Here is a 12,255-nt window from a genome sequence, read left to right as displayed (position 1 = left end):
GAAAAAGAGTGCAGCGTGCAATGACTTCCCCTCATGTGTACATACGTCGAGATCTTTGAGACAACGTAGTTCAATAAGATGAGTGATCTTCTTGAAAGTAGCAGGGGTAGCGTCTTGGTGAATGAAACAGCCAAATAATTACTCGAACGAACTTGTAGGAAATAAACTTCGCCATTCTTCAGTAGTGCATGCTGCTTCATGATCTGACCATTTCTTGGATTCTTTTTATCTCCAAAACTTTAGAACAATGATAGATTTTCATCTCCCAAATTGTAACATTCTCTTTGAGTGTCTATCTTTTGTGTGTTCTTTGTTGTCTCATTAAAACCTTGTCATGGAAAAACCCAGTGGATAAAAGCCATGATGAGGGAAAAGAGTACAACCACACATATTTCACATTTCTTCTCCGGAAAGCAATATCTTCAGGATATGCAATCCAATCAGAGAAATCTCCTTTTGAAATTGAGAATATTGTAATACTCTTTCCATTAGGGTATTCAAGGTCTATAGATTTCTGGTCCACAATTTTTATTTGATATAGACAATATTTTCTTGGTCTATTTGGACTTCAAACCAACTTCTTACATACAATCGTCTAGACATTCGTCTCGTACATACGAATAACTCATTCGTAACTATGAAAGTTACTATTATGACTTTATTTCTTGTCATATGAAATTACATCTTTTGGTTATGAAAAAAGATTAGTAATTTGCTCAATAACACTTTAAATATGGTACTTCAAGACTAAACATATATGAGCATCTTAAATAAAATCCTTCAAGGATCTTTATGATAACATCTAATTTTAGATCTCCGATTTGGAATACATAAAGGCAATATTGTATTGTCAAGATCTTTCTTCCAAAATATAATTTTCTATAACTCTTCAGGAGTTTTTGATTATATTCAAATCATTGATTCTATTGATCTATAATCTCTTGATAAATAAAAAGATATATTGATTAACTTCAAATATTTCATATATCCCATAAACATATTTCGATCGAACTCTTTTATTCGTGCCAATAACTTTATTTGGCTGGTGAAAACCGTATTACCATTTTATCTTATGAGCAAGCAACATATGTGAAATCATTCGCAAGAATCTTCTAGTTCTTCACTGAATATTCACTAAATCTTTATGTATCTTTTCGCATATTACTGAACCAAAATGGTCTAATTGGTTCATGACAAATATTTTGTAAACTTCTGGTTTACTATATATTTATTTCGACTACAATAATCTTTGTGTAGTACAATATATAAAAGACTATATATACTTTCTCTAAAATACTTATACTGCCTTGAGCATTTCTTTTGCTTATTGTCTCCACATAAGTGTCTCAAAATTCTAGAGATTTAATAAGAGAAAGATTCATTAGTCTTAGTTTTAGTGCAGACATAATCTTCTGGATGTTTCACTTATCATGAAATGTGAGATTTTTTAACTTTTCCTCTCGAGATGATATTACTATAGATTTATCAATCTCAAATGAATCTCATTTTTGAATCAATAACCTACCTTACATGGGTCATCTATTCTTTCTCAAATCATTTTAACTTTTGAGACTTATAAGAATATGATGCAATAAGGATTTTAAATTGCATTCTTATGTGCAGTAATATTATGTACTCTTCTGGAGCATCATATATATCCTCTTCTTGAACATTCTATAAGGTTTTACTACCTTGTATTGTACTCACAATAATTTTCTTTCATATTTGGATGATTGTATCATATCTCTTATCATCTTTATTTTCTCAACTAGAGAGAATGAGTTTTAAATAGAAACTCTTGGTCTTTCTTTATTACCATCTTTATTTTCTCAACTAGAGAGAATGAGTTTTAAATAGAAACTCTTGGTCTTTCTTTATTACCATTTTTATTTCTCAACTTCAAGTGAGAGTATGAGTTCTAAATAGAAACTCTTTGGTCTTTCTTTATTACCATCTTTATTTTCTCAACTTCAAGTGAGAGTATGAGTTCTAAATAGAAACTCTTTGGTCTTTGTTTACTGCTATCTTTATTTTCTCAACTTCAAGTGGGAGTATGAGTTCTAAAAAAAAATCTTGACCTTGACCATAACCATATATATCCACAGAGAAGTGATCATAATCAACTAGATGTGATTTATTATCTTAAATCAATAGTTCATTGTTTCTCAGAGTCTCAAAGAGACAAGATACAAGTATAAACTTCTTTTTTTTCTAATCTATTTTCCCAATCATGTGTCTGCTGGACAACATTACTAGTGCGAAAAATATATATTTTCTCATATATATGCATCATTAAAAAAAATCGATAATTTTACTTTTAAACTTAACATCCAATATAGTTGAGATATATTACAGACTTCAGGTCTTGTAATCTTTAGATGCAAAATATATAATGAGCTATATATAATCACTTCAGGTGATTATACATTTCTTTAGATTATTCTCCAAGACTTATGTGATCTTTTAAGGTCAAACCTTAAATTTCAAACTCTCACATATACAATCGCAATGAAATATAATAATAAAACTATTTCAAATTATATAAAATATGTATTAACATAGATCTTATTATATAAGGAAATAGATAATATTTTTATAGTAATCATCATATGTGCTACTTCTATACTTTCATGCTATTGAACAAGGAATCAATAAACTTACTAAACAACTTATATCACATTTATCAATTTTTATGTAAATTATTACCCTTGTATATAAAGAATGAAAAATAAAATACTTATCTTGGTAAAAAGTGCAACGAAGATGAGAATTTGAATTGCTCATGTATCTTGGTTGGATATAATTTCACATGATCTCTCCTCTTTTAAAGAGGATAAATAATTATGAAATACTCAAAATTTGGTCATATAAATATGGCTAACGTGTTAGTAAACATTAATAGATAACATAGACCATATTAAATAGTAATAATTCATCCGAAAAAAATCTACTTAAATCAAGCGTATATATAATTACTATAAAAATCATTCGAGCATTAAGCAGAATGTGCAAACCAACGGTTTCTAAACCCGATGCAACCCAAAACTATTACCATATCATGTGATGTTCCAAGTAAAATAGAAATAATATATTACATGCACTCAACCGTAACACTTGATTACTATATTATATGTATTCGTATATATTAGATGCACTCAGCCCAAAATTTTAAACCAACATGCAATATCTTATCAAGTCTAGTAAATAATTATTAACCTATAAATCCAATTCGATGATATAGTTTTAAGCATTGAACAATGCGCAGCCATAAGGAATAAAAGTGGATGCAATCACAAACGCAATAACAATATAAGATGTAGCTGCAACACTAAATATATGAATTTGTTAATTTATACGTTCAACTGTATCGATACTATATGCAACCATAATAATAATATGCAGCCGTAATGAGACGTATTCAAACTTTGGAGCTATAGTCATCTGCTATTACTGAACAATAATGGTATGCTATAATTAACAATATGCATAAACAAACTATATGAACTTGTTAAGCAATAATCACGGTTATACGAATATGAATATCAAAACTAGCTAGATTGAGTATAGCTTATAAAGACTAAAACTTTTAAACTCAATCTAACATGTCATGAACCATGATTCCCAATTTACAAACCATGAATTGATAATAAGCATGATCGGTGGAAGGATTGAACATAGACTAAAAGTATAAAATAAAATCTATACCTATTAATTCAAGATCACTAGAGATTCGTGCTGGTAACGTGTTATAAGTAAGAAGAGAATAGGAGAAATTGGTGTGTTTTATTCCATGAGTAATGAATCCTTTATATAGGATTACAATAGCTTGTGGACAAAGTCACTTAGCCACTTGGAAAACAAGTATATTTAAGACTTGCCATAATGGCATCACCCTAATATTCGATTTTCTGCAGCAAAAGTCACATTGTACTTTTGAGACGCATTTTATTGTGTACGAAAGACATTAGTATCCTCTAGTTAACATTGAATTATCCAAAACAAAACGTGGCTTGACTTATACTCTTTTTTCTTCCCCGACGACTCCCTACTGAGAAAACCCTAACATCCCCTTTGTTTCCAATAGACGACTGTTACTGGTGCGTATCAGAATTATTTTAAGGTTTAAGATCTCTCTCCCTGGGGACAAAAAAGCCCTCATTTGTCCTCTACCTCTCCCCGATGACTAGCCACGGGAGTTCCATGGATTCGCTCAGAATTATCATCACCGTTAGTAATAGAGGCGGGTTTAAAGCCGTTTCTGAGAATGCTGCATGGGATAAAGTTGGTCAGGAGTCTGGATTAGGGCTTGGTGCGAAATTGATCTATGTCAAGTATCTCGCCGCACTTGCTCGATGGTTGAACACTGATTCTAGCCCGAGGTTGCCTGGAACCTCAAAGGATCTGATTGCTAGGCTTAGAGACTTTGTATCTCAAGCCAAGAGCAAGTATGAGTTGAGGAAAGTAGGAGCAGAGTTCAAATGGTTGCTTGTGAAAGTTGACAAGGATCAGTCTTCGCCTGGGAAAAGGAAACGGGAATGTTCTGTAGAGACTTTGAAATGGTTAAGCGAGGCTGCCAAGGATCCATGTGACACATCTAATGCTTCTTTGCCGGATAGATCAAAGTGGGATTCTTATGGAAGTGAAGAGCCTTGGAAACAGCTTCTTCTGTTTAGGGACTCAAGAACAAACACTGATTCGGCTTGTGAAAAGATTTGGCAGGTGGGTGTGTATATTTATTTGAAATTCAGTATTGAATTGACTGTGAAGATGTGTTTTTTTTTTTTTGCGTGTAAAATCATGAATTGCATGTGTCTTAAAGCATTTTAAGTAGTCGCTAGTAGCAGCTTAGGAAATGTTATTGCTAAGAACATTCTATATGCTGTCCCACTACACAGAGGTTGTCCTTGGTGTGTGATTGAAACAGAGTCTAATCTCCTATGGTGTTTGTGACTATGTCCTCTCTGATCTAACTATTGTTGTTCCATTCCAAGTCTTGATCATTTGCTTGCGTTTGTTTCAGAAAATCCAGAAGATGCATCTATCTTTGTATCGGGATAGTGCTGGGCCTAGTTACAATCTAAGAGAGAGACTCAGTAGTCAGTTTAACGAGAGGAAAGCTGGGAAGGATGAATCATGTGGTCTACTTTGTTCAGAGTTTCAAGCTCAAGTACATGACTGGTCTCTCATCGCCTCTGAAAGCGATTCAAAGTGGTTTGACACTCTGATGCCGCCACTTAACAAAGAACAAAACAATAATAATCGTCTTACTGAAAGAGATCCTATTGGAAATGGTGACAGCAATAAAATGCTCACAATGCTGGTCTCAGCTATGGGAGAGTGTGCACTCTCGATCCTTAGAGAACCAGCAGTGCCGCAGCATTTTCTCAATGGGGATTCACTGCATGACTTCTGCATCTCTGCACTGAAGGTTAAATGCTTACCTGTGGATTTTATTTAGACTCTTCTTTTTGTAAGGTCGTAGTTCTTGGCAAACTAACCATCTCAAGGTTTTCCATGTTTAGATCATTTCCTGCCTAGTTGAGGATGTAATTGCTAGTCCGTGGATTTCACCTCCAGAGCTCATACATCTATGTGCTTCATTTCCTGAAACTGGTGACAATATAAAGCATTCTAAAAAGGTTGCATCCATGAGCTCTAAATTTTCATTTTATTACAAGTTTTTTGCAGTCTAGTCTATTTTCTCAATATTGATGGTTGTACTTTGCAGGTTTCCATAGCGTTCGAATTATGTATTAGAACCGTGTGGAATTGTGTTAGACTCATCTGTCTGAAATTTGAGTCTAACTCATCTGAGGATTTTGTGTCCGAAAAAACAGTTACTGATTTTGTGAGCGAGGCATGTCGCAAATCTGCATACTATCTGGATGTTCTCGAGCAACATGGAGAGTTAAAAATTGAGGAGCTTGTTTTTTTTATTCTAGAAACTTGGTCTTTAGCTAAAAAACTCATCGCAAGTTTACCAGACCTTACACCAATAATACAACAGTGGGTTAAGGTAACTTTATGCTTCAGCGTTTTCCGCTTGCTTTCTAATTCACGCTTCTAATTGCATTTTATCATCAGATACAACACAAGCGTCATAAGAGTCCTGATCTGGCTGACTCATGTACACTCTTTCACTCCTTGTTGCTATCTTCTCAGAAGATTTCGAAAATAGTGACTGGAAATATCTTGGAGCAGGTTGGGATCCTACCAATTACTTAATTTATGCAATAGATTTCCAAAGCAATAAGTGACATGTTACCTTGCATTCTAGTTTACTTGTTATATATATATATCTGTTGTTGTCATTTGCAAATAAAATGACTTATATTCTTACATCACACGTGTAGGAGATTCTTGCTTATGAGGAGTTCGTTCCTGTGTGCTCAAAATTATGTCGCGCAAATCAGATAAAAATTGCTGATATCCTTTTGAAAGATGTTATCATCACAAAAGATCTATTCTTGGAGAGAGCAAGAGTTTTAACATGGAAAGCAAGGATTGCTAGAGCTGATCAAGAGCGTGTTGAAAAAGAGTGTGTTAAACAAGAGGGTGCTAAACAAGAGCCTGTTGAACAAGAGCCTGTTAAACAAGCACGTGTTGAAAAAGAGCTTTTTGAACAAGATTGTGTTCGTCATTTATCCGAAGGAATATCTAATTTGGTAATTTATTTACTATGTTTAACAGCTTAACTACAGTTCAATTCTTTTTGTGAATGATTTCTTTGTCATTGACACAGGAAAGCATATCTAATGAGGGCCATGAGACTTGTTTCCAACTAACTATTATATATTTCTTAAGAGCGTTATACTTCCAAGAAACTAAACCAGAGTCCAAGGTAACATCATTGAGTTACGTCAACTTTGTTTATTTATTTATGTTTGGTCGCTAATGTCTATAATTGTGTGCTATTTTCTTTACTTCTAATCCTACTTTTATGTGCAGCAAATTTTCGAAGACATTAACAAATCATTGAATCTATGTGTATGGATTCAGTCTGGTGAGACTATGCCCCTGGAAAACGTGATTCCTCTACTGTTCAATGTAATTGATTTGGTCTCAATAAAGGTATATTTTGTAATTTTATCATATTAGAATTTATTCTCTTGGGATATACCATTCATTCTGATTGTTTTACAATTTTTCTAGCCTTTAATACTTCTATTTTCCTCCAATTTTAGGGTTGGATAGAGCTCCATCAACGGATATACGACTTGATGTTTAGAATATTTAAAGGGAGAAATGTCAGATTGAAGGATGCTTTGGCAATGTTGTGGGATTGTAGACGGCTAAGTCATGCGTTATGTCCTTCTCCAATAGATGATGCTGTCATCACGGGATTATCATGCTACTTTGATGAAATATCAGAGTCAACAGATTTCTGGAAAAGTTGCTTGCAGTTTTCAAAAGCAAAATCAATTGGGTTCGAGTTGAGCATACATGAGTCAGACATCACAATAGTTGAGATTAAACGCACAGCTTCCAAACTAGACACAACTTCCAAACCAGTCTCAAGTGTAAGAAATAGATGTATCTATTATTTTCTTCTAAATTATACTGTTTGGCTAAAATGTGATGATTTTGTCTCCCAGGATCCACTTCCCTGTTTCTCGTCTTTTGTTGCTGCATCTCTATATTATGATCTCTGTGAAAGAGAATTGTCATGTGGTAATTTATACAAGGTAAGATAGTTTTTGAATCATGAGAGTCTTACTAGTATATACTATATAGCAACTGATTGTAGTTTTTTCTTGATACTTTATGAAAGTTTGTTTTTTAATATCAAGATTATTAATTATCTCCCTTTTTTTATAGGCTCTCTCTTATGCTACGGAAGCACAAAGGATTCGAAATTTTCTTCTAAGAAAATGGTTTAGATTTAGTGGGAAAACTACACAGACAGTAGAAATAATGACTTTCGACTTTAAGAAGTTTGAAGTTTCAAGTCTTAGAGATACCGATTCATGGCCATGTGGAACTTTTCTCTGGGATATTAGCCGCTGCTACTTAAGCCCTTGGATTTTGCTCCAATGTTGTTTGGAAAGTGTTCTTCAGGTCTTGTTTTTTTTCAAAAAAAAAACTTCCTTGGCAGGTGCTTGGACTGTCACTATTTCTGCATTGTTAATCTATTTTAAAAATGCAGCTTGGTGGTATTTGGGAGCTTATGGGGGAAAGAGATAGGGCTGGAAACTTGCTATCTTGGGGAAAAACTGTTTCATCTATTCAGAGCCTACAACCTTTTGTCCTTGCATTTTCTCTTGCTTTGGGTATGAAGCTTCATTAATTTTTTTCTGCAATTTGTCTTTTTTCCTTAGGCCATGAAAGCCACTTATTTGTTTTTTCTGTCCACTAGGGAATCTCTACAATAAAATGCAGTGTAGGGATCTAGCAGAAAAGGAGCTCCAGAATGCGAAAAAGCTGCTAACAGATAGTCAAAGAAATTTTCCTTGCCGAAACTGCAAGCTGATGTTAGAGGTTACGTTGGATAAGCAATTTGGAGACTTGTCTCAAAGACAATCTGAGAGTCTGTATAGTGCAGCCTTACAAAAAATATGCTGCCCAGCTTGGAAAGGATGCATTAATCAAACAGCCGAGGTAGAGAAACCAAGAGACTCGAAAATGAGGCGTGGAGGAGGTGCTCTAATTGTGCATGCTTGCGAGATGAAGGAGCAGCCTATTATAAGGTTGACTCGCTCAATGAGTCGATCACTTGAAGAACGACCTCAAAACTTTCCTGCTAAGAAGTGTAGATTCATTGATGAATCTGATATCTGTGATGCAAAGGGGTTGATGCGGGACACTAAAAACAGAATCTGCGTTTGCATCAATAGAATAAGCCAGCAGCACCTCTCTAACGAAGTTACAAGATCTGGATTGCCAAATGACTTTATAAGTTTGAAATGGCAATTTTACCAAAGGAGGCTTGCGTGCACGGTTCTTGTCAGCCTTGGTATGCCCTTATCCCTTATAATATTCTATTTTTATACTTTTTAAAATGCATGTCCTTAGAAATTAAAAATTTCGGCCTAAAATTACTTTCTTTTCTCGGCTATGTCTTTTTTCCAACAAAGAACGGATTACATGCACAGATGAATGTTCGACTAGAATATGGGTTGTTCTAAGAGCTAAACCGATTTTCATTTCAGGAAAATGTTTGGCTAAATCTGGAAAGGTTCATCAAGCACATGGGGCAATTTTGCATAGCATCGCTGCTTTGTATAACAGTACCGTATCCATCCTCAGCTCACCTTCTTCTCGCAGTCCATTGCTGGATTTTATTGGGAAGGAAATCAAAGGAGATGTATTTGGTCTTGATGGTGCAAGAATATTATACAACTTGTGCAAGTTGAGTCTTCAAACTTACCACTCCAGGTTCGTCATATTGGTTAATATACAAATTTAATAAAATGCCAATTTGTAAATTTCACCAGACATCACTGATCACTATCTTTTATAGGTCTGTTTTATGTGATTTATCACATATTCCATATCAGACGCTGGTTTCATTGTTAACTTTGGCATTTGTACTTAGCAGAGAGGATCCGATACTCTGTCGAAAGGTGAAGCTTTTTCTTCTTCTTATGTTTATGTTTTGATAGTGATTTAGCATATATTAAAAAGAGACTGGCTGATGTACAACAACAGATTTCAAGGTTGCTTGCTGTGTTATACTTGGTCTCTTCTATAGGGTCTGAGTTCTCACTCCCCTGTGACGGAGAGCTTTCTTTAAGTCATTGGGTTACATATTATCATCACGCCTCTCTTGGTGCTAATAGCAACTACCACTTCTTGTCAAAATTTATGAAATCAGGACGCAACTCAGATAAAGAGGTTGGTAAACAAAACTAATTTCCTACGATCTGTTTTACTGGTTATGTTTGTTGTATCTTAATATGTATATTCCTTGTTAGTTTTGCTTAATAAGTTAAGTTGCACTGACCAAAACATTCTGATCTGCAGGCTTCTGAAGAATTCGACTTTCTCAGGTCTTAAAGCTAGAAAACATGGATTAAACTCAATGAGTCGATCACTTGAAGAACGACCTCAAAACTTTCCTGCTAAGAAGTGTAGATTCATTGATGAATCTGATATCTGTGATGCAAAGGGGTTGATGCGGGACACTAAAAACAGAATCTGCGTTTGCATCAATAGAATAAGTCAGCAGCACCTCTCTAACGAAGTTACAAGATCTGGATTGCCAAATGACTTTATAAGTTTGAAATGGCAATTTTACCAAAGGAGGCTTGCGTGCACGGTTCTTGTCAGCCTTGGTATGCCCTTATCCCTTATAATATTCTATTTTTATACTTTTTAAAATGCATGTCCTTAGAAATTAAAAATTTCGGCCTAAAATTACTTTCTTTTCTCGGCTATGTCTTTTTTCCAACAAAGAACGGATTACATGCACAGATGAATGTTCGACTAGAATATGGGTTGTTCTAAGAGCTAAAGCGATTTTCATTTCAGGAAAATGTTTGGCTAAATCTGGAAAGGTTCATCAAGCACATGGGGTAATTTTGCATAGCATCGCTGCTTTATATAACAGTACCGTATCCATCCTCAGCTCACCTTCTTCTCGCAGTCCATTGCTGGATTTTATTGGGAAGGAAATCAAAGGAGATGTATTTGGTCTTGATCGTGCAAGAATATTATACAACTTGTGCAAGTTGAGTCTTCAAACTTACCACTCCAGGTTCGTCATATTGGTTAATATACAAATTTAATAAAATGCCAATTTGAGAATTTCACCAGACATCACTGATCACTATCTTTTATAGGTCTGTTTTATGTGATTTATCACATATTCCATATCAGACGCTGGTTTCATTGTTAACGTTGGCATTTGTACTTAGCAGAGAGGATCCGATACTCTGTCGAAAGGTAAAGCTTTTTTCTTCTTCTTATGTTTATGTTTTGATAGTGATTTAGCATATATTAAAAAGAGACTGGCTGATGTACAACAACAGATTTCAAGGTTGCTTGCTGTGTTATACTTGGTCTCTTCTATAGGGTCTGAGTTCTCACTCCCCTGTGACGGAGAGCTTTCTTTAAGTCATTGGGTTACATATTATCATCACGCCTCTCTTGGTGCTAATAGCAACTACCACTTCTTGTCAAAATTTATGAAATCAGGACGCAACTCAGATAAAGAGGTTGGTAAACAAAACTAATTTCCTACGATCTGTTTTACTGGTTATGTTTGTTGTATCTTAATATGTATATCCCTTGTTAGTTTTGCTTAATAAGATAAGTTGCACTGACCAAAACATTCTGATCTGCAGGCTTCTGAAGAATTCGACTTTCTCAGGTCTTAAAGCTAGAAAACATGGATTAAAGTTGGATTTATTTGTTTTTTTTTCTTACTGAGTCCATTGTCTTTTACCTGACACTGCAGGCTTGCTCCCAAAAGCACCGACGGTCTTGTTAAGTTTGCAAAAAACTTTTTCAATGGTCTACCAGAAACGACAGCCATCTGCATTAGCGTGCTTGGAGGCACACTGAGTAAATTGTTGCAAGAGTTATTGAAAAGCCCCCAAGTTTGTGGGTGGCTGCTCTTGTCACGGTTGAGCTCAAAGAGTCAGCAGCCTTTAGCTGTACTTCTGCCAATTTATTCTTCACTTGGAGAAGGTAAAATTTATACTATCCATTGGTTGATCAAGGGGGATTTCCTTTCTGTCATTGTTACTTGATAGCATAAATAATTTTACCAATACCGAAGCAGGTGGGATTGAAAAGATGGATAAAAGATGGGATTCTCCATGGGGTTCCACAGTGGTGGATGTTGTCGCTCCAGCATTTCGATTAATATTGAAGGAGTACAACTTTGCTGGTTCTCAGGTTCCTATGGAAGATGAAAAATTGAGGTGGAAGGAGATAGACGAACTTGAACTTCGTCTTAATAAATTGCTAAGGTACACATTCCATGCGGAGGTGATGCATATAGTGAACACACTTATAGTTGCACAATTCGGGACTACAGCATATTTCTATTTTTAAAAGAAGCGTGTTGTATTATTGTTATTATATACAGAAACCTTGAAGACACCTGGTTGGGTCCCTGGAGGCATCTGCTTTTGGGAGAGTCTTCAAATAGTAAATCGCATGAGTCCACGCAAAAGAAGCTGGTTGAAGAGCTAAGGGCCAAATGTAATATGGAAGTAAATGAGACACTTCTAAAGGTTTTCCTTGGAAATGACACAGCCAAGGACGGCGACTCATGGATATCTCAGCTTTGTTCAAAGAATGGTTGCT

At 35.1% G+C, this 12,255-nt stretch overlaps 2 protein-coding genes across 3 annotated transcripts in view; both read left to right on the top strand.

Annotated features, from left to right (window-relative positions):
- The first annotated feature begins 4,005 nt into the window (after positions 1 to 4,005).
- LOC106338027 (AT-rich interactive domain-containing protein 1-like) lies at positions 4,006 to 4,919 on the top strand. Its single transcript, XM_013777098.1, has 2 exons — positions 4,006 to 4,719; positions 4,896 to 4,919. The coding sequence occupies exons 1-2, from the start codon at positions 4,180 to 4,182 to the stop codon at positions 4,917 to 4,919; spliced, it is 564 nt and encodes a 187-aa protein (XP_013632552.1). The 5' UTR covers positions 4,006 to 4,179.
- A 104-nt stretch (positions 4,920 to 5,023) lies between these two features.
- Positions 5,024 to 12,255, top strand: part of LOC106343049 (separase-like) — a 20,785-nt gene continuing 13,553 nt past the window's right edge. For both annotated transcript variants that reach the window (XM_013782168.1, XM_013782169.1), the window contains exons 1-19: positions 5,024 to 5,428; positions 5,523 to 5,639; positions 5,729 to 6,016; positions 6,085 to 6,201; positions 6,354 to 6,665; positions 6,743 to 6,841; positions 6,949 to 7,071; positions 7,185 to 7,520; positions 7,596 to 7,685; positions 7,819 to 8,058; positions 8,147 to 8,270; positions 8,357 to 8,953; positions 9,150 to 9,375; positions 9,461 to 9,563; positions 9,649 to 9,834; positions 9,964 to 9,989; positions 11,399 to 11,631; positions 11,726 to 11,915; positions 12,035 to 12,249. In XM_013782168.1, coding sequence (XP_013637622.1) covers positions 5,033 to 5,428; positions 5,523 to 5,639; positions 5,729 to 6,016; positions 6,085 to 6,201; positions 6,354 to 6,665; positions 6,743 to 6,841; positions 6,949 to 7,071; positions 7,185 to 7,520; positions 7,596 to 7,685; positions 7,819 to 8,058; positions 8,147 to 8,270; positions 8,357 to 8,953; positions 9,150 to 9,375; positions 9,461 to 9,563; positions 9,649 to 9,834; positions 9,964 to 9,989; positions 11,399 to 11,631; positions 11,726 to 11,915; positions 12,035 to 12,249 — 4,018 coding nt within the window. In that variant the 5' untranslated portion in view covers positions 5,024 to 5,032. The remainder of the gene's footprint in view (positions 5,429 to 5,522; positions 5,640 to 5,728; positions 6,017 to 6,084; positions 6,202 to 6,353; positions 6,666 to 6,742; positions 6,842 to 6,948; positions 7,072 to 7,184; positions 7,521 to 7,595; positions 7,686 to 7,818; positions 8,059 to 8,146; positions 8,271 to 8,356; positions 8,954 to 9,149; positions 9,376 to 9,460; positions 9,564 to 9,648; positions 9,835 to 9,963; positions 9,990 to 11,398; positions 11,632 to 11,725; positions 11,916 to 12,034; positions 12,250 to 12,255) is intronic.

This window comes from Brassica oleracea, chromosome C4 (genome assembly GCF_000695525.1).
Source record: "Brassica oleracea var. oleracea cultivar TO1000 chromosome C4, BOL, whole genome shotgun sequence".
NCBI classification, from domain to species: Eukaryota; Viridiplantae; Streptophyta; class Magnoliopsida; order Brassicales; family Brassicaceae; genus Brassica; species Brassica oleracea.
Note: the sequence above shows the minus strand (reverse complement) of the source record. Positions and strands in the feature narration are given on the sequence as shown.

What these genes read in the sequence shown, in the direction of transcription:
- LOC106338027 (XM_013777098.1), top strand. Translation starts at nt 4,180, where the DNA reads ATGACTAGCCACGGGAGTTCCATGGATTCGCTCAGAATTATCATCACC. An exon ending in CTTGTGAAAAGATTTGGCAG is followed by an intron (nt 4,720 to 4,895) that starts GTGGGTGTGTAT and finishes CCCACTACACAG; the next exon opens with AGGTTGTCCTTGGTGTGTGA.